This window comes from Numenius arquata, chromosome 4, assembly GCF_964106895.1.
Source record: "Numenius arquata chromosome 4, bNumArq3.hap1.1, whole genome shotgun sequence".
NCBI classification, from domain to species: Eukaryota; Metazoa; Chordata; class Aves; order Charadriiformes; family Scolopacidae; genus Numenius; species Numenius arquata.
In genome coordinates, this window is record NC_133579.1 from 68,243,592 (window position 1) to 68,266,858 (window position 23,267).

At 42.4% G+C, this 23,267-nt stretch overlaps 1 protein-coding gene across 2 annotated transcripts in view; it reads right to left on the reverse strand.

Moving 5' to 3' along the window:
• The window catches only part of KIAA0319 (KIAA0319 ortholog), a 39,742-nt gene extending 18,203 nt beyond the window's left edge, over positions 1-21,539 (reverse strand). The window contains exons 1-7 of one of the 2 annotated variants that reach the window (XM_074146385.1): positions 21,491-21,539; positions 11,837-12,615; positions 4,330-4,513; positions 1,962-2,060; positions 1,187-1,284; positions 717-804; positions 72-164 (exon numbers count right to left, since the gene is read on the reverse strand). In XM_074146385.1, the coding sequence (XP_074002486.1) occupies positions 72-164; positions 717-804; positions 1,187-1,284; positions 1,962-2,060; positions 4,330-4,513; positions 11,837-12,615; positions 21,491-21,539 (1,390 nt within the window). Of the gene's footprint in view, positions 1-71; positions 165-716; positions 805-1,186; positions 1,285-1,961; positions 2,067-4,329; positions 4,514-11,836; positions 12,616-21,490 lie in introns of both variants that reach the window. The other variant, XM_074146384.1, reaches the window with a different exon arrangement.
• Positions 21,540-23,267: the final 1,728 nt, after the last annotated feature.

Consider the following 23,267-nt stretch of genomic DNA (forward strand, 5'->3'; position numbering starts at 1 on the left):
ACAAACAATAATGTCATAACTGTACATTAAAAATACAGCATATAAGCACAGGATGGTCCACCAGTACATACGACTGCCATCAATGAAGGTAGAAGTTGTAGGCAAAGAAACTTCTTGTACTTTGGGTGAAGCAACGGCAACAGGCGGCTGGTTCACTCTGACTGCTGTGAGAAAGACAGGAGAGGAAAAAAGAAATAGTGAAAGTCCAGGCAAAACTAATCTGTTAATTCTAAAGATCAATAGCCCCCCCAGTGATTTAAATCTTGGATTGACAGCTTTGCAGCATCTGCTGTCTTTCTGGCCAAGGGAGAGAAAAGGTCACAGAAGAGCAGTGCGCTGACACAGCCGTCTCCCACCGCAGCCACTTCTAACTGGCATAATTTAGATCAGACCTGTGCACTGTAGCTTGCAGCTAGAACCAATTTGGCACCTAATTGCTGTTTCTAGCTGTACTGGTGAAGGGGACCATAAAATGTGGCATGATTTTTTCTCAGGCCTTGCCTGAGTAGGGTACAAGACCAGAGAGCACTTAAACACAGTGAGCAAGATCCTTAACTCTACTTCCTTAAAATCCTTTACGGACATCAAGATATGAAACACCTCTGCATGACTAGGTGTCCTTGACAGATAGTAACTGACAGACTATTAGATAAGCATGTTGTACAGCTACTTGTGTTGAAGAAAATAATTTCATTGCTTCAAGCCAACTGATTTACCTGGTTTGACCGTGACATTTACAAAACCTTCACCAAAGGCATTTTCACCAGAAACCATCACTTTGAAGGCATAAAGTCCCACTGATAACTGAAACAAGCACAGAACAAAGCGGGTTACATGTCGAATTACACAAAAGCAGTATGCATACATCTGCCAATCGTATTGTAAACAGAGAAAAATCTGGGTATCTGAAACCTAGAGCTCCTTTTATAAACACATACATAAAAGGCCACTAGTCACTGTCCAGAAGTGGGGAATACAAAGCAAACACTAAGGAATTTTTACACTATCTTAGAATTAGAGTGCTCTAAAAAAGGCTTATAATCTGGCAAAGATTTGGTGACACATCCAAGTGAAGAGACTCTGGCAGTCATTCGAACACCTTGAATCAAGATGCCCTTCCCCACGGGTTAGATTCCTGCGAAAGGATCGCACAGACACAATGAGCCTGAGCTTACAGCTCGCTTACATGAGAGAGTTTCAAGGTCTGGCTGTGCCTGCGCTCCATCTCACCACCATAGTCAGCAGGGTGACTGATTAAGCTCCACTCATAGTTGTAGGCTGTTTCTAAGAAAAATAACACAGCATAAGAGTAATCAGCTTTGCCTCCAAGATAAGCCCAGGAAACAAAGAAATCAAATTCACCGTCTGTCAGATAAAATGCTGCAGTAGGAAGTGATGACTGCTGCTGTTTAAGCCCGCAAAATGAAGCAGCACGAATATGTTAAACTTCCACAATTACCACATCCTTGGTAAAGCAGCAAGGATGTGGTAACAGACTTCACAAATAATTGAATTCTTCAGAAAAATCAGCTTCATGTGAAGTGAATGAGTTTTACATAGCTACCTATGAAATATGTATTCTTTGCTGCTGCAGTCCATAAGCTGGTAGTTTTAAGGTAAATGTTGCATTTAGAACCTACTTCCCTCCCTCCCCCCGATTTACAGCAAGATGCTATAACCTGGGCCACATAATATTTTGGTGGAAACTACAGGCTTTCTACTGAACCATCTGGCTAATGTGTTCAGGTTCTGAAAACAAAAGCCACTTAGAAAAAATACAAATCTCTAAAAACCAAAGCAGGAAATCTTCTCTGCAGTTAGAGCCACCAAAATGTAGTAGTAAGAGATCAGAAAGATGGTTTTATCCTGAAGTGCAGGATATTCACATCACTCAGGACTTGTCTGCCATTACAGGATGGTGGCGTTTGCATCTCCTTGTATGCCGAGGCCATTCAACTCACCTGTAGGTGGTGGTGGGACAACAAAGGCATTCAGTTCAACCTCATTTTTGGGTAGCATCACTTGTATGTTATCACCAGCAGACACAATAAGTTCTTTTACTGTATCTAAGACAGAATAAGTACATCAAGTTTTAACAGATATGATGGATATAAACTTAGCATCTTCAAATATTATTTGTAATGGATTAAGAAAAATTTGACAAACACTCTACAGTGAATAGGCAAGGCTAAGTTAAAAAAAAAATAATTCCTCAATACACAATCAAATAATAATCTATTACAATCATGACTATGGCTTCTTTGCCTTTTACCAAACCAAGAGTTTCCTTTTGCCCCAAATACGAAGTGTCATTTCTCCTACTTCTGCTTCAGAGAAGAGCATTCTGATTATTCAGGTAACATTGCTCTGCATAAAGAATTATGCATTTTTCTCAGTAATTGGATGGAAGTTCAGGAATTAAAAAAATACACAATCACAGAAGAAAAAAATAATTTGCACCATAATAAAACCTCCTTAAATAAAGTAACATAATCCATACTAGAACTCTAATATCATGTCTTCTTTCACCAAAGGGCACTACTTCTATGTTTGTGTGGAACTTGTAAGGTATGCCTCAATGTCCAGCTCAGTGTCCGTTTTAAAAATTCCACTTGTATAGCAAGGCAAAGGTGTTATTTCATAGCTGAACTGCACATTCAATCTATTTGACATGCAGGAACACCCTTCCAGTTCTCATCTGTGAAAATCTGTGCCAAAGTCCACAAATCCAGTCCCAGACTGAAACACACCAAAGCACAACTTCAGGAAATGTTCCCATAGACCTGGTATTTCAAAGGTTTCAAATGTCCTTCTTTTAACATTGGAAACCCACAGAACAAAAGTTCTCCCAAAGTCACCAACGTCTAAACGTCTAACATTGTCTAAACGTCCAACTTACAAACTCTGAATAGATGAGCAAGAGGCTATTCAGCAGTGGCAGCTGCCAGGTCTGAAAAATGGATGAACTGAAGAGGCCACGTTAATATCAGTGACTTTCTTTCACTGCTACTTAAGTGCATCCAAGGGCTCCATAACTGCTCATGGGAGTTGCCCTAGACACCAGTGGACTACAGGTTTGTACTTTGACCTCCACATGAGATGAGAATAAAATGGCTAGATGACGGCGATGACCAAAGGAGAGAAGGAGGGACTTCCAAGACTTCCAAGACAGTAGGGCTGAGAACACACAAATTTGAAGCAATCCTTGCACAAAGCAGTACTTACAGTGAGATTCATCACAACCTTCCCTTCAGCTGCTTCTTCCAAGCTCCTTTTTGAGTCCTCTTCAACCTCCTCCTGTGAAGGAGGAGGAGCTGCCTAGTCAACACTCAATGGTAATGATGATCCATTGCCTTTGAGAGGGATCTCTTGTAGCTGATCTCTTCCTGTTACCTCCCACTGCTATCCTGGCTGGCAGGTTGCAGTTGGGCAGAGGGTGCCAAGAATGTCCCAAATCAAACTTACTCCACCAGGAAGCAAAGGGCTTAGCTCTTTACTCTTTATAGAGCTTTTTAGCTCTATACTCAGTGCACCAGGAGGGCAGAAGAACACTCATCTGTAGTTCTCTGCTTCTTGTGGCCCTTCTAACCCTTTGTCAGGGCACATAGGGAGATGGGAAACTCAGCAGGAGAAAGGAGATACTTTAACATACACACAGAATTTAACACAACTACAGAGGACATAGTGGTTAAACACATCCTTTTCAAAATAAAAACTTCTGCTCTGCAGCTGAAGTCTAATAAGCTTCCTCAGAGCTCTGAAACTAGAGCAAAACCTTTTTTCTCCAGGGTGAGAAAGCCATGTTTTCCCCAACTAAGGGCTAGGCTTCTCTCCTATTGAAGGGCTGAGCTTCCTCAAGTCCCACCTACGTTGCTGCATGATATCTGACAACCATATATAGTGGGAACCCTACTGAGTTTCTGAGAGGGGGCAACGTTCTGAAGAGTCATGCAAAAGTAACAGTATGTCTAGAAGAAACTATTCTGAAACTCCAGAAAGCCTCTGATATTTCTCACCAAGTACAGAAATTAATCCATTTTAAAAAGGCTCTTTATCTCTGCTTTTTACTTGGCTGTATTTGTTTTAGTTATAGTGTCCCATCAAAGATGGAATTGGTCAGAGTTTTGCTTCAGAAGTAACTGGCTAAGGGGTCTGGACTTTGCAGTGCTACTGTAGGTCTATAGGCTTGAAGTGGAATGATGTTACCTTTGGATAAAGAGCAAGCTTATACCTAACGACAGGTTGGAAGCTGAACAGTAGTAAAGCCATCCCCGCCCACTATGCAACCTGCAGGTACCCCTCAGATCTCCAGCTATGTTGAAACATTACCTGCTTTAGCAGCAGTAGCAGGTGGTGTGAATTGCTGCATGGGCTCAGGCGGCACAGTACTAGTGGGAAGTAGCATGGTCCCACCTTCAGTGACATTCTCTGGGGCCATTGTGGGAGTCTGGGTTTTCTCTGACACACCCATGGAGAAATCCAGTTTGTCTGAAGAAGGGGAAGGCGTAGTAGCCTGAAAAATGAATTACAGGGAAAGAGTTGTCAGAAGTGAGCCATTTTTCACATTTCTAGACTTAGAGGTATGCTGTTTTTTTAAAATAGCATGTAGGGTGAGCCAACTGATTTATGTTACTAGGAGGTTTTATTCATACACAGAATATCTAGCAAAGAAGGACTGTTTCTGTTATCTTATTAGGCTTTTTAAGAAATACTAATCATTTTCCAAGTCCCAGATGCAGAACAGTGTAGGCTATGGTCATCAAAATGAGGTAACCTGGAATACAACTGAGGCTATCAGTTCTCAAAATAATAAAGAACAGTAGGACAGGTCTAAATATAGTCATAAACCTTTAAAAGCCAATGATAGGAAGTCTGTATGGTGAGTATAATTGTCTTCATGCTGTACATACACAAACAGAACAGAATCCTTGACTCTTGCCACACCTGCTCAGACCAGCACTTGCTCATGCCTTCTTATTTCCTCACCACTAATAAAATGCCCTAGATCTCTCTACTTCAATCACCGAGCAGTTGTGTTCTTCTCACTCACCCACCTTGTTTGTAAATCAGAACCGCAGCAAGGGACACGGCACGTTTTGCAGAAATAACTCAGCACTGCGTTAGCCTTGCCCATCACCTTTCAATGACACATTAGTCTTAACGGATCAATGGCTTTTCCTTATGTTCTCAAGACTTATTTCTGATCTATATCTAGAGAAAAGCACTTTGCCAATTATGGCTACTGTGTGTGGCCCATGAAGACATAACATATTGACAGCTATAATTTGTATATAATCTGTTATCTGAAGAATAGGATTATGAAGGTTGGCAAAATGCACACTCGTATCACAGAATAGCTGAGGTGGGAAGTGACCTCTGGAGATAGCCTAGTCCAACCCCCCTCCTCAAAGCAGCGTCAGCTACACCAGGCTGCTCAAGACCATATCCAGTCAGGTTTTGAGTATCTCCAAGCACAGGGAATCCACAACCTCTCCGGACAACTTGTTCCGGTGTTTGACCATCCTCACAGGAAAAAAGAAAAAGATGGGTTTTATTGTTTAAATAGAACTCCTTGTATTTCGATTTGTGTCCATTGCCTCTCATCCTGTTACTGGACGGCACTGAAAAGAGCCTGGCTCCATCTTCTTCACTCCTGCCATAGTTATTTATACACATTGGTAAGACCCCCTTGAGCCCTATCTATTCAAGGCTGAACAGTCCCAGCTCTCAACTTCTCTTCCTATTTCAGGTGCTCCACTTACACTCTGCAGTCTGTTGCCTCCCTAGGAAATTGGAGCAGCTCTGCCTTGAATGTGGGCAGGAGGAAAAGCTCCCTGTGCAGCTGGGAACATGGAAGCGATGCCAGGGACTGTTGCTTCCCAGCCTGTGAGGAAACAGAGAGCGTGGAAGTCATCTGCAACTCCATCTCTGCCTTCAACAAGGATAGAGAGAAAAGATCCCTGTGCAGCTGGGACAGTGACAGCAGTGTTGGGCACTGTGGCGCCCTACCCTGTGAGGATGCCGAGGACCACACCAAGAGCTGCACTTCCAGATAGGTCTATGGACTACGCAAGCACTTTTATGGCCACAACTCCAGCTCTGCTCAATACACAGATAATAAAAAGATCTGTCTGAGCAGTTGGGACACGAACAGTAGGATCAGGGACTGCAGCTCCCCTAAGTTAGTGCCATCAGCAGGAATCTCACCCTTGACAACATCATCACACACACACGGAGAGACGCCTTTGACAGAAGGCCTTTCTTCCAGATAGCTCTCCTTTACATACACACTCCATCCCACACCTTCCAAAGAGATCTTCTTTACTACACTTTAGCAAACCAAAGTGTTTCTTTGCCTTCCAAATTTAAGGGAGATCTACTTTTCTGAGCTTCCTATGGCTTTACTCCTCTCCTGGCCTTTTGCCAATCTATCAGCTGAGAAGCAGCCATCCTGGTTTTGTAGGACAGATGGGGACAAAGTCACCTCAAACGTACCTTTCCTAGGACACTCTCTTCTGCAATGGTACCAAACACCTCTTCAATCAGCAAGCCTAGGCAAGCCTCTGCAGTCAAAATAGCTGCCCTGTGATACTGTCACGTCTGAAGCGGTGTCACAGTTGAAAAGACAGCTTAAACTAAGAACATTAGCAGGTAGTAGATAACCGGGGTAGAGGCAATATCAGAAATTGAGCTTTTAGGCAGAAATTATTACTAACGGATACACTGGAGCAGATGTAGAGGGCAAGGTTAACCTATATTCCATCTTGAGAATTGAAAGGAAAAGGAAAGAAAAGGAGGACTCTTTCTGGGAGTGAGCAGGGTAAGCAGTTCTGTTGGTATGGGCTTTGTGGGTTTTTTGTTTGCTTTTACCCACCAGTACAGCCATTACTGTTTATTACAAAATAAATACACCAACTGTGAGGGCCCATATCCTTCAGTTCTTGAGGTTTGACTCGAGTGCAAATCTCTTGAGAATTCCAATAAAAAACAAGAACACTCCCATCATTCAAAAAGAAAAAAAAAAAAAGTCATGCAGTTCCCTGGGGAATCTCAAAGTTACAGTGCAGACAACAGCATCATGCCATGGGGGATCCTTCCCACTTCTGGTCCCTGACTGACCCCACAGATTGGGTGCTTTCTTTTCTCCCCATGAATGGGAAGGACAAGCCCAACCATCATCTTCCTCAAGTACTCCTAAAGACAACTTATCAGGGCTCTAGTGAGTCAAAGGCTGCTAGTGCTGTTTGATATGACTGCTTCCCCACCAGTCTTTCCTCCATGTCCCCTGTACACATGATTACTACATATCTGCATTACCACTTGCTCTCTCTCATTTATCTGGAAAACCTTATGGAAAGCAGCTCTGTCAGCAGTGAAACTCCGCTCTTTCACTGGTCTGCTTCTCCCTCCTTCTCTGTGTTCAGTTATCTGTCTAATGATTTCAAGCAAGTGTGACCTCTATTAATTGGGGAGTTGCAAAAGAGCAAACCATCATACTGTGTGACACAAAGTGCAGACTTCAAGAAAGAAATAAACATTTTTGACAGCTAATTCTAAATATCAAAACATCTTCCAGGGGTCTTATACATTCCCTAGGGATCAAGTCAATGCATTTTTAACCAAACAGGACTGTTCAGCGTTCGTGGGCTTCAAAACTTCAACAAAGCCAAAATAAGATAGGAACGCCTCTGATATTCAACCTCATCCTAACTCCTAAATATCAATTCTGAAGGCATACCAATCAGACATTAAAAGGCTCTTCATCACATAATATTCTGTCAGCCATCTTAAGCTTTCTTAGGTAGAGCTTTATGCATTTTGACTGCACTATTATTCCTGTAAATGCAATAAACTCAAGAATCAAGTCAGGCCTAATCTGTTGAATAAATGTTTGAAACATTGCATCATCAACATAGCAGTAGTTAGAATCTGACTAAAACCTAAAAACCTCACCCTGCTTAACAGATCAGCAGTTACCTGGAAATTTGAAAAAGACAATTAATACTTCACAGGTATCTCACTTCAAGGATGGGCAGCACTGCAGATTTCTGGTTTGGGCAGCTTGACAGTATTTACTCTGTACAGATTTCTAAATGTATTCATGTCATTGAGCTGCTAGAGGGTGACAGTCCATAAGATCACTCTGAACTCTGATGCAAACCCTAAAGCCAGGTTACTCAGTTAACAACCAAACCCCATACGTTCTATCCCAAGTCACACACAGTGAGTGTGTGAGTCACACAGTCACCCCCTACACCTGACAGCATTTATGGCAAGGATGCTCCCAGGTCACAGACTCGGAGGCTTGTGTTTGGTTGGTCTCACAGTTTAAAATCTCCCTCCGGGTCCTTGGAACACAGCACCTGAGGACACTACATGCTGCTGACTACTGTGAAGGAAGGGAGCTGTATTTTTGCCACCCTGTTCTGTCTTGCTTGTCAAAACAGCTTTGTCTGGAAGCTGCAGAAGGGAGCACGTCAGCACGGATCTAGGAACAGAGCTATAGAACTGCTGTAGCAGAATTAAGCAGACATAGGTAAATATTGTACAATATGCAATAAACAGAGGGCATTTCAGTACAGTTATTAGCAAAAATAGTTTTAAGACCTTCACATTTTCATAACCTACACAAAAAGACCACATTTTGAGAGGCAGTGAGAAAAATATTTGGAGACATCTCAGCATTTTTAATTTATTATAAAAACGTAAGATTTCCTTAAGAACAAAATTTGGTCTCCAAAGAAACATTTTTTCAGAAGAAAACACAAATATGTGCCTGAACAATCTATATGAAATTTGATTAAAATGTTTGCTTGCTGGAGAAAGAGACACATAAGAAGGAAATCCTATCACCAGAATTTATTGCGGGCACCTTCTTTTTCGCTAGAGTCACAAGTGCAGTTCCCAAACCAGAAAAACTTCAAGCCAAGCCAGAAGTTTGTGTCAGGCATAACCAGCAGGGTTTGGGTGGCAGGAGACGGGCTGCAGGGTCACCCCTGTGGTCCCAAACAGTTTGGTAATGGGTGGAAACAAGCAACTACATGCTAACACTGCAACCACTCTGACATAGTTAAGAAAGGGCAATAGCTACTGAGGACAGGGGACACAGAAGGGGCAGGGGGGGAGGCGGGGATGCACAACAGGAGACATGAGAGGGAACATGTGGAAGGGGACATTATTGGGTACAGGGCTGGAGACATCCTCTTGGAAGGAGGCACTTCATGCCACCTCCCAGGGCACTGAGGCCCACAAAGAAGCCCACACCAGACCAGAGGAAACAAGTAAGAAAGAAGGAACAGTGGCAGAAAAGAGAAGGAAGCAACAAGTGGCATAAAGGAAACTGCTATCCACCGACCCTAGTCGCCTCTGCTGCCTGTCATGTCACCGAAAGGACTGAGCATAACGTGCACTGAAAAGATGGGGATTGGAGACATGCCTGGACTGAAGTTGAACCTGGGGAATGCCAGGGAAAGGTATTTGCTGAAACTGTTCATCATCTTCATTTCTCTGCAAATGTCTAAATTCAAAGGATTCCCACTTGGGAAACAAAGGCTGCACAGGCTTTCGTCGTTTCTCAAAACCTTCTGCTTCTCCAGATTCTTAACCTTTTTCTACATTAACAGAGAGCCTTTAAAGTAATTTCACAATACATTTCGTGAACAGCTTTCAATGCTATCCCATCAGCTCTCTACAGTTCTGTTAACAGAGCACTGCTACATCGCCTTCTAACTACAGTTGTCTTATCAGCTCTGCAAAATCACTACCCGCTGGGGCTAAAGACTGATCCAGTTTTGGAGTTTTGTCTCGTCTGCACCGAAAGAAGCAAGCTCATTCCTCACCCTTTCCACAGGAGTTTCAACGGCTGCGCTAGCATAATGTTAGCATCACATAAAGATCACACAAGAATGCCTCCTCTGTGTCCCAGTGAGAAATAGGTCTCTCTCCACTTTACAATAAACTCCTATCTACACAGGCAGTGCATGAAGAGAAAACAAAATCTTTCTATTCTAGCTGGGGTAGCAAAATCAAAGTAGAGATTTACAAAGCAGGCTTGGCCATATATATCATTACCACTGCAAGCTCAGTGAAAGCTCAACTTTCATAAAGCTGTATTCACACTATCCCTTAGAGATGGGGAACAAATTTGCTCAGCTCTGTTTGCCACACACTTCAGGTGAACTCAAAGTTGTATGGTTTCTCTAAGGCACATAAGCAGCCCTGGCCCATATAAACTCTTAACTAGCTCACTGCCATCTCTAGGCAGAGGTGCTAGGCCTCAGCCCTAGCGCCTGCCGAGAGGCTGCATCACCCTCCCTGATCATGAGTTGGCCAGGGCAACAGCCCAAAGCACCCTTTGATCGATAGCTGACAGAACTTGTGAGAAGCTGTGAGAGGTCCCAGCCCCTGCTAGCTGTATTCTCCCAGCTGCAGCAGCCACTCATGTGCCTCACGGCACTCCCAGAAGGCCACCTAGAATCCCAGAAGCACTCAGAACATCTAGAAGATCTCAAAGCAGAGAGAAAACTGCCACATCTCTAGGCTGCAATGGTATCCAAGTTAGATTTTATCTTAAGACTTGCTGTTCTGCACACATACTTTTGCCAGTTCTGTCATCCCCATCAAGAACCTCAGCTGTCACTGATTTCATACAACTTTCTTATTTATGTGTATTTTTCTTCCCTACAGTAATGGTAATAAATTATCATTTCTACAGCAAGAGATAAGTAGTTGCTGGTTACAAAATCTGGTGGAATTTAGAGCAACCCAGGTAACATTGCTTAATTTCTCTTCCCCTCTACCAGAGGTGTGTGTCAAACCCAGTAAATGTTGACTTTACAGCCTGTTTCAACTTTCTAACTGGTTCCACCCTGTTCTTAGGGAACCAGAGCCCCTTTAGTCTCAACTGATCAAACTGGATGGCATAAATAGAGAACAGGTGCATTTTACTTAAGTATCTACATTAGTTTTTAAGTAGTTAACTTCTTTTTATCAAGACTCAAGAAAAGGATCCTGAGAACAAAGTTACCTTATCCATTTTATCCTGCTGTACATCATGGTCCAAAATCCCCACTGTCCTTCTTTATGTACCTTGCCTCTCATGTTTTAAAAGCATTATAAAAGGTATTTTACAGGACAGGACAGGAAAACAGGTAATGGTTTTAAATTGGAAGGGGGGAGATTTAGGTTAGATACCAGGAAGAAATTCTTTACTGTGAAGGTAGTGAGGCACTGGAACAGGATGCCCCATCCCTGGAAGTGTTCAAGGCCAGGCTGGATGGGGCTTTGAGCAACCTGGTCTGGTGGGAGGTGTCCCTGCCCATGGCAGGGGGGTTGGAACTTGATGATCTTTAAGGTCCCTTCCAACTCTAACCATTCTATGATTCTATTTATTCTATGCATTAGCAACATGAAACCCATAAAACAGGCTTAATTTTCTTAATGAAGGAACTTAATGTTTACTGGTTTTGGCCTTTGGATACTAGAAGTTGCTTGGCTAACTTCTTCTAATGAGTCACCAAGGGTCAAAAGGGAAGAATACCATAACACTGTTACACCAGGTCCAAGCCCACTCATCTGTATGCTTTAAAGGGAATCCCACAGTGTCCCAAAAGGAGCTCTGCTCCTTATCATCCAGTAGAAAAGAATCCTTTAGCAATTCATCTACCTATTAAGACAATCCTCTCCCCGACAGCCTTTTCTACACTGTAACAGGACTGTTAAGTCATTTGAGCATTAGGTTTACATTACAAAGCAATAGCCTAATTCGATTTAAAAAACAAAATAACTGCAAAGTGCCCTCACCACACTCTGCTTGCTTCCTTATGGGTAAACATACCTCTTTTTGCAAAGCATCATCAGGTTGTGCAAGAAGTTGAACAGTGGCTTCACTTTCAAACATCTTCTTGGGGAGTGGTGTAATCTCCGGGAGAGATGACAGTGACAGCCTCTCTACAGAGTGTTCGGCGACAGAGTTAAATTCAGAGCTGTTTTTATTCAGAAGGCTTTCCACTTTCCCAGGCTCCCCTTTCTTTTCAGCAAAGTCTTCCTGGTTATCTCCATCATCGCCCATGGAAGAGTTGAAGCTGTTTTCACCTGCCACCATTAGGCCCCAGTCAGCATAATCCGCGCTCTCTTTCTGCTCATGTTTGATGCCCAACTGAAAGGGGTCCTGCTCCAACTCTTTATAATCATCAATATATTCAGGTATCTCCTCAAGGCCAGGATCTTTGCCAAGCAGAGAGAGCTCCTTCAGGCTACTCACTTCCTCAGATGGCTGATTCTGGAGTCCCACGGAGTGGACCATGCTTGGAATCACTTGCCCAAATCCTAGCAGTGAAGCTGCCCTCTGAGAAGGTCTCAGCACAAAAGTGAGATAGGACTTTACAGTTTCAATCTTTTTAGGTTCACAATTCTCTTTGTGTTGGCAGTTCACGATGTAACAGCGTCGTTCAAACATCCAGGACAAGTCACAACCAGAGAGGTCACAACACGCTGCGATGCAGTCAGACACTGACATAGCATGAGGAACTCGCATAATTTTAGTGGTTTCTAAATTGGGAGATATTACTGCATCTGAGTACGTGGCTCCTTCTCTGCACTGCTCACAACTGGAACCTGAAACAACACCACCAACATAAGGCACAACACTACAACCAAACTGTAACATAGTTTACTGTGAACAAAAATGGCTTATCACAGGAGACAAGATAAAAACAGGTAGCATCCTACTTAAATACGCTCATTTCCTTTCATTAGTATCACCACTACTTTTTAACCAGCATATCCCTTTGCAGTAATATTTCTACTTTGGAGGATTTTTCAGTGTAGGATCTTGATATGTTTTACAAAGTGCCTCTTACTCCCCCTTGCTACAAATACATAGAGATGGAAGTGAGTTGCCAATATTTAAGAACAGGGGGAAAAAAAAAATTAAAAAAAAAAATCGTGGGGTACCTCCCTTACCCTCCTGGCATAGTGTGCAAAGCATGTTTTAAAACAAAACCCAAATAAGATGCTGAAACATGTCATTGTTTCATTTGAGGAAGGAAGCAGCAAAAAAAGCTACATAAGAGAAACATTTGCCATCTCAGTTGAACTTTTCATGAAGGGTCCCTCACACCAACGTAACTCATGGTTTTCAACTAGACTTGCTAACTCAACCAATGAAAGCAAGATGTCACCACTGTGGAGCTAACACAGTAATGGAAGACACAGTTGACTCTGCCTGCTTTGCACATCATTAACAGTTGAGTTCTGGCAGCAGAAACCTCATTATTCACAATAACATATGGCAGCAGAAAAAGAAAAAGGCAGCTTGACTAATTGATTCCAGCTCAAATCTGTGGATCTGATGGGCAGGAAAAATGAAACCAATGAGTAGGAACAGGGCAGCAGTAAGGGTTAGGTCTGACCATGACCTACAACCTTGGAGATGCAGAGACTCTCATACGCACGCAGTGTGTCCAACCACCACACTACAGTTCCCACCGCATCTTCTGGGCTGAACAGCACTACACTCCTTTGCGCTACATGATCGTAATACAGCTACTGAAATACCTGTGGGACATCATATTGCCTGGGATGAATGTACAGCTTGCAAAGTAAGTTAAGTTCAATGCAAAAAAACCCAAAAGAAAAACAAAAACAAAAACGCACCACACACTGAGGGATAGAGAAGACAATACTTTATGATGGTTTTGCAGAGCTGGCTATTTGGGGTGAGGAGAAACATGAAACAAAACCAAATTTTAAAAAAGATCAGTGACTTGCAAATAGGTGTAACTGGATAGGAAGCTGACAAAAAAAGGATCAACAGCTTTAAGTCCATTTTTCAAGCTCCAGCAACTCCTTCATACAGAACTGGGATGCTGATTACTCTTCCACTTGACACTTCCAGTGAAAAATCTATCCAGGGGAACATGAACTTAAACCAACTTATCCTGTTCTAACACAGCCCAGACTTGAAGTATCTTTATCTGTACCCAGGAGATGCTCAGGATTCGTGCATTTTTTTTTTCTTTTGCATTGCATATAAATATTTCCTTTATATTCCTTTTCACCTCCAAGAACATAAGATCCTGGTAGAGACTCTGAATTGTCATCACAAGTCTTTCCTTTAAGTTGTCTGCACAACTTGGGACAGGAGAGCCAGAAGAGCTCTGGGTTAAAATGAAGTACAGGAGTCAGGCAGCTCATTTAACCATTCCGTCCTTTTTCAACTGTTATCAATTTAGTTAATCCTGTAAGTCAGCAGGGAGATGAGAAACAGGCCTGTGTGAATGTGCAGTATTTGGTCAGTAACAACTCATTACAATTAATACTTTAGGAACAGCGCTATCAAGGTGTGTCAAAAAACTCCTTTGAGGATTGTTTTCATGTGTTTCCTTCTTAACGTCATCCCTGAAGGAGAAAGTGACCAACCTGTTAAAAGGCGTTTGAAAGCTTCATTATTTATTTTGTTCAGAGAAGAATGAAAGAATGACCAACAATTCTTGTCTTAGAGACAGCACTGGACAACGGGAATATTCCAAAACTGTAACCTGAGGCCAGACTTCAAACCCTCACTCAGTCTGATGTCAAACAAATCTTCAAATCTCACTCTGCCACTTTCAGTTTGATACATGAGCTATCACACTGCAGAGTCAACCTCCCACAAAATTGATGGTGTTTCATTAGCCATAGAGAGAAACAAGTCCAGCATATCCCTGGACGTATTTAAGAAACGCGTAGACATGGCACTTCAGGGCATGCTCTAGTGCCCAAGATTGTTAGTTTGTGTCTGTTTGTGGTGGGGTTTTTTTGGTGTGTGTTGGGTTTGGTTTTTTTGTTTGTTTGGGTTGGTTTTTTTTTTTTGGTTGATTGGTTTTTTGGGTTTTTTTGTTGGTTTTTTTTTGTGGTTGGACTTGATGATCTCAAAGGTCCCTTCCAACTATGAAGATTCTGTGATATTCCTAAGATAATACATGACACTGAACCTAAATCGCCCAAGCAATGTCAGGAGGCCTTGCTTTCATCCCAATAAAAAAAATGGAAAAAACCAGTAAGCTTCACAATTTCTGTATAATGGGAAAATTATTTCCCCACCAATTCTAATTTAAACCTAAGAGCGTAATCCAAATATCAAAGTAATCCACGTTTCATCTCTTGCTTCAGCTAGAGTTACACCTGAATAAAATTCTAGCAGTAGGTGGGCAAGAATGGATGAATTTAGCAGGCTATTTCAGCCTAACACTAAGTGTGTCCATTTTGTCTTCAACCGGAAAATACACAAGATCTACTTAGTATGAACTTAATCTGATCTCTAATTTCATATTCCTCTTCACCGCGTCCAATCTCCAGTCTGCAACAGGCTCAGGTAAGAGATAGTGAGGTCTCTTATTTACAGAAAATTTACTGAAAGTGTCTCTCATGAAGGATCACATAATAACATTTGTGTCTGCTAAGCCATTACCTGACATCTGAGGTCATAGCATCGTTGTCTTCCTTTAGTTAATTGATCTCAAATTAAAGCACTGTTCTACTCTGACCAGTAACGGCAAAAAATAGCATAATGCAATTCTGTTTATTGTTTCAGAAGTACTCATTCAGGTTACCAACAGAAAGATTGCTTCGCTTTATTATGAGCCCTGGAAGCCCTCTTGTGCCTGGGCCATCAATAGCCTACAAGTTCTGCAAGCCGAATGTTCCCCTTCCTTTTAGCCGTATCTCATTTTGTCTACAGTAGAACAACGCTGACATATCCAAAGACCTAGTCAGGCAAGTGGTTTACTCTTAAAAAAAAAAAAACAAACCAAAAACACACAACAAAACCACCAAACCCAGATCTCCCACAAAACCCCTAATAAGCAGTCACACCATGAAATATAGCTTCATTTAAAAGAGACTCCTTCATTCAGTGAGGAAACATCCACATCCTTCTTTGAGGTGCATAGTACCACTTTTTCACATCTTGGCGCATGAGCCCACTGATGTCCAGAGCCCAGCAGGAACACAGCTGTTCCTCCATCACAGATGGCTGGAGACCTTTCCTCAAGTAGACACGGAGACTAACTGCAAAGCCTAACAGATGCTCTCACCCCTCTCTGGCAGTCTCACACAACCACTTGAATGATTTGCAGGCAAATATTCTTTAGTAAGTAGCAAATAACAACAGTGTACTAACACTGGGTTCATCACAGCTAATTGCCCCACTCTGACACCCTGCAAGGACAGAACTATCCCCTTGTAGGCTTGTCTATCTGTTTTCCCTAGCAGCAACCAGTACAACAAGAACCAGAAAGCAGGAAGAAGGGGCAAGAGGGAATAAGCAGTAGAGGAGAAGAGCTCAGACTCAGCCCTTGCACCAAGAAAAGTCCCATTTGACCAGAATCCCCTCCCATTACCTTATTGCTGGCAGCACAGCACTGAGAGCTCACGTGGCACACTGCCCTCACAGCCTGAAAGTCTCTGAACTAAGGGAGCATGGAGGGTCCTACAGCAGTTTCCTACAGGAAGAGCAGTACTGTCTCTGCCTTCTTGTGCTGCAACAAACTAGTTCCCTTCTATTTTTAGCGCACCATGAATGCGTTTTCATTCTTTTTCTACAGGCTGCTTTTAGGTTATTTGGTGTTTCCCCTCCCTCCCCCCGAAATCTCACAGGTCTTTAAATAGGGACACATCCGGGATACCAAAGTGCTCTTTTGGGCCTCAGTAAGGATGCTGACTGCAGTCTAAGCACTGCAAGGGAGGAGAAGGAGAACAAATAGACCAAAAAAATGCTCAGTTACATAAAAGCAAGTCCTCAAGACAAAGCTAAAGCCAACTGTATTCTACTTATACCTACAAACGATAAGCTGCAAAGCTTTTGTGGCCATTACAGCAGCCTTCACAATGTTAATCATTCACTTCTCGTGTCTAGGATCTGTCAAAGCTCCCTAATTAGTTCAGTGGGCCTGATGGTCCTCTCCAAGTATTGTTTTCATTCCATGAATTGTTTTTGCCGTTTGTCACTGATAAATGAACTAAGCGCTATTTTAAAAAGAAAACAAAAACAGACAACAAAACCCCCAAACCCCACACCTAAAGAACACCTCTCCCCCCTCCCCCCCCTTTTTTTTTTTTAACAAGGCAGTGGCTATGGTCACAATCCAAATGTGCCCAAACCTCAGACCAGATCTTTGACTGTCAAAACTATCCATCCAACCCACAGCCCATTCTCCCCTTAATTTACACATGAGCATCTAAGCACACTGAATCAATGACACAGGATATTTGCAGTCGGAGACTAGAAGGGTAGATGCATGGGTGCAGCCATCACATCCCTCCACGAGGAAACACCAGACCACTTCCAACAGAGACGTGGACAATGTGAACCAACCTGGCAAACCGCATAACTCACTATCATCTCAGAGATCACAATCAGGCATTACACCATCTTATCTCTCTGGAAAGACCTGTGTGAACCAGAACACATTACTAGAACACCCAGCCAAGACAGTATAAGTAACAAAGAATGCACTGTGACCGAAGGCTAGCTGTTCCACTGTCATTTCAAGGGCAGACCTACATCTTAAAGTGTTCTTTGACGCTCCTTGTCTGTGTTTCATGCGTTAGATACATGGGAAGAAAAGGGCATTCATCTTATTCTTCAAAGTCCAAGACCAGCAGTAGTGAAATGTGTTGAAAATTGATGGCTTGTAATGTATTTAGAAACACCCTACCCTCAAGTGAAGAAGAGGAAGAAAAGGATACTAGCGATGTCCACAAAAAACTTTGGTGGGTCATATAATCTATGGCTGGGCTGTATGGAGTTAAAAAAAGGAGACCAGACTGCACAACACCTGTGACTGCAATTACCTGCCAATCCACCTTCACATTTTTGTTAAGAGTGGCTAATCTCAGAACAAAGCACCACAATATGAACACACAGTACGAGAAAACTGAGAATCAGCCATGAGAATGCTATTATATTTGCAGAAGTGCATTTCAATAGCAGCATTTGCAAGGTCTGCCAGATTAGAATACGCCTGCTCAAAATGAGAGCTAGTCTGAATCGATTCCAAGGTGTCGGGTTCCCAGATGCAAAGTAAACTGCTGTTTCTGTGGTGGAAATCAACGTCTTCTATCTCTATGGGGGAAAAAAAAATAGGTTTTGGATGCATTAGCATAAAAATTATTGACTTTTATTAATGGTCAGAATAACTTATATCTTTTTCATATAAGCTGATTTCATCAAGAAATGGATATGAGCCGGTGAAATGAGATTGGCATTATAAGGAATGCCTATGTGGAGAAATTAGGAGCTGCATCCACAGACTAATGTTTGTGCCTCTCAGGAGGCTTGAGCTGGATGTGGCAATAAGTATTAGTGTGTACCATGTATGCCATGTACCATGCCCCTGTCACTCAGCATTTCATGCAATTTGGATGATCAGCTTCCCAAACCTGGAAGTACATGGCACACACTAATACCCATTGCCACATCCAGCTCAAATCTCCTGAGAGGCACAAATATTAGTCAGTGGGTAGGTATCTGCATCCATTAGGTGACCTGCCTACTGTTCTAGCTTTGTTTTTCATTATATTGTGTTTATGTGGCAAGGTTCTGGTAGGCAGGGGGTGGGGGAAAAATGGACTGCAGGGGTGGCTGCTGTGAGAAGACACCAGAAGTTGCCCCCATGTCAGACAGAGCCAGTTCCAAGAGGAATCCACTGCCAGCCAAGGCTGAGGAAGTCAGCAATGCTGGTAGCACCTCTGTGACAACATATTTAAAAAGGGGTGAAAAACACTGTGCAACAGCAGCAGCCAGGACAGAGGAGTAAGAATATGTGAGAGAAACAACCTTCCATACCCCAAAGTCAGTGAAGAAGGAGAGGGAAGAGGTGCTCCAGGCAGAGCAGAGATTCCCCTGCAGCCTGCGGTGAAGACCATAGTGAAAGCAGGTTTTCCTCCTACAGTCCATGGAGGTCCATTGTGGAGCAGATACCCACCCTGCAACCCACAGAGGACCTCATGCCAGAGTAAGTGGATGAGCCCTAAAGGAAGCCGTGACCCCCACGGAGACCTCACGCTGGAGCAGTGTCCTGGCAGGAACTGCAGCCCTATGGAGAGGAGGCCACACAGAAGCAGGTTTTCTGGCAGGACCCGTGACCCCGTGGGGGATCTACGTTGGAGCAGTCCATTCCTGAAGGACTGAACCCTATGGAAAGGGCCCATGCTGGAGCATTTCTTGAAGAACTGCAGCCCATGGGAAGGACCCACACTGGAGAAGTTTGAGGAAGACTGTATCCTGTAGGAAGGACCCCATGCTGGAGCAGAGGAATAAGCGGAAGAGACAAAGCGTTATGAACTGATGGCAACCCTCATTCCCCATGACTCTGAACGACTCAGGGGAAGGAGTTAAAAGAGTTGGGAATCAAGTTGAGCCTGGGAAGAAGGGAGAAGTGAGGGGAAGGTGTTTTTAGATTTGTTCTTACATCTCACTATCCTACTCTGATTAATCAGCAATAAATTCAATTAACTTTCCTATGTCAAGTGTGGTTTGCTCTTGACTGTAATTAGTACGTGATCTCCCTGCCCTGATCTCAAGCCATATGCTTTTAATGATATTTTTCTCTCCCATCTTGTTGAGAAGGGGAAGTAACAGAGTGACTTGTGAGGCACCTGGCAGCTAGCCAAGGCCAACCCACCACATTCATGAAAAATAAATTAAAACAAAAAAATTCATCTAAACACAAGAGAGTAGCCCACCACAATTTGACAAACCAGAGCATACTCTTCAATATTCTTCCAAAGACAGTAACTAACGAGACCATTTCTCTATTCTCTCAATGATACAATGCCAGCCTCCTCATTATCTTAAGTTAAAACAAGTGGTAAGAAAAAAAACTTTTTTTTAAAGCAAAAGTACCTTTTAGAAGCACAAACTCACTTGCAGAGAAAAACTGCAGAATGAACATCCAGCAACTTCCTGAACCTGAGTCAATTCACCTTAAAGCCTGCACACACAAAAAGTACTTTTGACTTAACAAAGGTGAGCATCCACTGATGTATTTCAGCAAACATATCCTGGAAATCAGGAAGTACCTTCCAGTTTAGTTAACGTTAATATTAATTGGATGGAAAATACTGCAAATTATCAAGATGGAAATAAGTACTAAAATTTATACTAGAATAGTATGTGATACTAGAACGTAGGCCCTAAACACTGTGTACTGGTACCTGAGATACAGGAAGAGGCTTGGAATACAGCCAGCAGTCTGAGCATAATGCTCTTGTTCTCTGATAGTGTAGCAAAATTACAACTAAAGAATAAATGCAAGATTTTCGATATGCACATGGAGGATATTATAGCCTCTAACAATTAATAGTATTATTGAAAGTATGAAACTGTGACATTCTCTACAGCCAAAATTTAGTATTTACTGCATATTATTACCTTCTGTTGAAGTTGCTGTGGTTTTTTTTCTAAGGATACTGGCACAGACCCTACAGCAGGTACTCAGTATCTCATAGAAAAGCATTTTATTTATTTACAAAAGTCACACTTATTGTGTACTACAGCAACAAAAACCTCAGCTCTATGTTCTCCTCAAAAGACTAGGCACTATGAGATCCTCAGGGTGATCTCGAGGACTATATCCAACCAATTACAAGCACAGCTGTAGTTAATACCTATCCCCCCCACCAGCCAGCATTTCCGAATTCAGTAGTCAATTTAAGCTTTAGCACATTAGCGAGGCCCTCCCTTATGAGAGGGCCAATGTTGTTTATACTACAGGAGATGAAAGCCAGACAACTGAGTATTATTTTCTCAATTCCTGCTAATATAGATACTGCCAGTATCTCCACAGATGGAATTCTAACACTGTCTTTTAAAGAAATAAACCCCATGTTTGCATATATTTTTCTGTAGTTGGCACGTCAAAACTGTACCAGATTAAGTCTTGCTATGACATAGAGGCAGTACTAAGAATTATTATCATTCTTTATCTGTCTGATTATGGAAATAATTTACCTATCTCTGTGGCTTAAGCAGAAACTTACAGGACTTTCTTGTGGTCTTTGAAAGGAAATATGTGTATGTAAGAGAGGATGATGAGGTAAGAGATGTAAATAAAAGCATTTATGCTTCTCATAAATCAACCATCCTATGATACTTCGGAAGAAAAAAGGTAGCTTAGGACACAAGCAATACATCATTCTTAAATTGCTGTTCCTGTAAGAGAAAGAGAAGGAAAACTCTTTGAACTCTCCCCCACTTCCCCCTCTTGTCCCACACAACTCCCCTGAAGCAGCTCTATTGAAACTGGCTCCAAAAAACTACTCACAACTGCCTTCCTCCCTTGCAATCAACTACCAGTTATGGAGCTGTACCTTACAAGAACTTTTTGCACTGAGGAGTCACAAGCTCTTGCCTTATTCATATTTCATTCACACCTGCATACACACTCCAGGAGCATTTCCTTGACCTGTTCCGTGTGACTCAGACACACAAGGAGTAAACTCCTACCTGTTATTGCCCATAGTAACAGGCAGAGAACATCAAGTCCAAATGCCATGCTGCACCAGGAAGGCAGTGACAACTGCTTTTCCAACCAGCTGAGCGGAAATTATATGCCTTAACGTCGGTTTCCTCTAATACTGTTTACCCTGCCGTGGCCATGAAGCACTGCAACAGACAGCACAGAAAAAAAAATAGGTCAGATGTGAGCATTAATTAGAATGTCGTTGTAAAAGCCAATAGACAGGTTAAATCCAGGCTTTATTATTACTTCCTGACTTCTTGATGGATGACATAGCAGAACAGGCAAGCTGAAGATACAGAACAAATTACCTACCTGGAAAAATGCGTTCTCTGGAGATGCAGAAGTGTCCCATAAAGATTTGCACACTGGGACTCCCATACCTCAAAATCCACAAATATTCTGTCATCCAGAACCTGGTTTTGCTCTGACTTTAAACAGAAACTAGCAGGTACCCTTAACTGAGGAATCCCGGGCAGTATAATTTGTGCTAAAATCCATGCTGTGTTAAGTCTGCTCTTGAGGCAGCCCTCAAGCTGTTCTCTCCCAGATACCAAGGTAACACAAGCAGATACTTCTCCAGAATTTCAAGGGAGACATTCCTCACCAGGACACTAAATTCTCCAAATAAGGCAGCTTAAGCAACAAATAGGTCTACTATTTGAAACAAGTAGTCCAAAACAACATTACTCATGCAAGGAGAAAAGGTTAGTTTAGCCAAACTCACAACTCTACCCACATAAATGATCCTGAGTAGATGCTTAACCAAAAAACACTTCTGTAAATGAAAACACAGGCAGTGGTTTTTTTTTTTTTGGAGAACAGGCCTTCTCAATGCAGAGTATCCCAGTCAATTCCCTTTGATGTTCACTACGTGACTTGGTAAAAGTAATGACTTCACATTTCAGCTGCTTATATCTACCTACGATAGAAGTGATGCTAACTGGCTGCTCTTGGCAGGTTCCTTACCACACCATCTTGCTTTTTTCCCTTGCAAAGGGAAGAAGGAAGTTACTTAGATGTGCTACTCTTGCTCAGGCTTATTTGAACTAGCCTAGAAACCCTGGCAGCTCAGTAGCTTGACTTCTACTCTTTGAGAAAGGATCTTTTTTAGATGGCATGTTTGTAAAGCACGGGAGTAACTGGACCGTGGTCTGCAACTTGTGCTTTTGTGACTGACCAATAAACCCCTACAATGGAAGAAGGCAACTAGAGTCTGCCAGTGACCATAACACTCTGGGTACAGCCATTCAGCCAGTTTTCAATTCACCTCCCTGTCAGCTCACCGAGCCCACACTTGAACTGCTTCTCTGCAAGGATGTTATGGAAGATAGTGTCGAAACCCTTACTGACGTTAAGGCAGACAACAGCCACTGTTGTCCCCTGTCCCCAAGCCAGTTCTATAATAAAATAACTAAGAGGTTGATCAAGCATGACTTTTCCCTTGGTGCATCTGTTCTGGCTCTCAACTATGCACACAGTGACCTCCAGCTGAAAACACCCACCTGTGTTGATCATCTGCATGTTTATTCTAACACATTACTCAAGCAATTATTTCTATTTAGTGTTTTATTTCAGAACATTCAAACTAAACCAGAGAGCCATACAGAGCATACGATTTTTATAAACTTCACCTTTAAACAGATTTTGGAATGTTTCTGTTGCTTTTGAGAATGAGAACAGAGGAACTTAGATAGGATCGACAAATTAGTATTTCCAACTTACTAACATGTCTACTGCAAATACTTTTAGCAGACTGAGGGG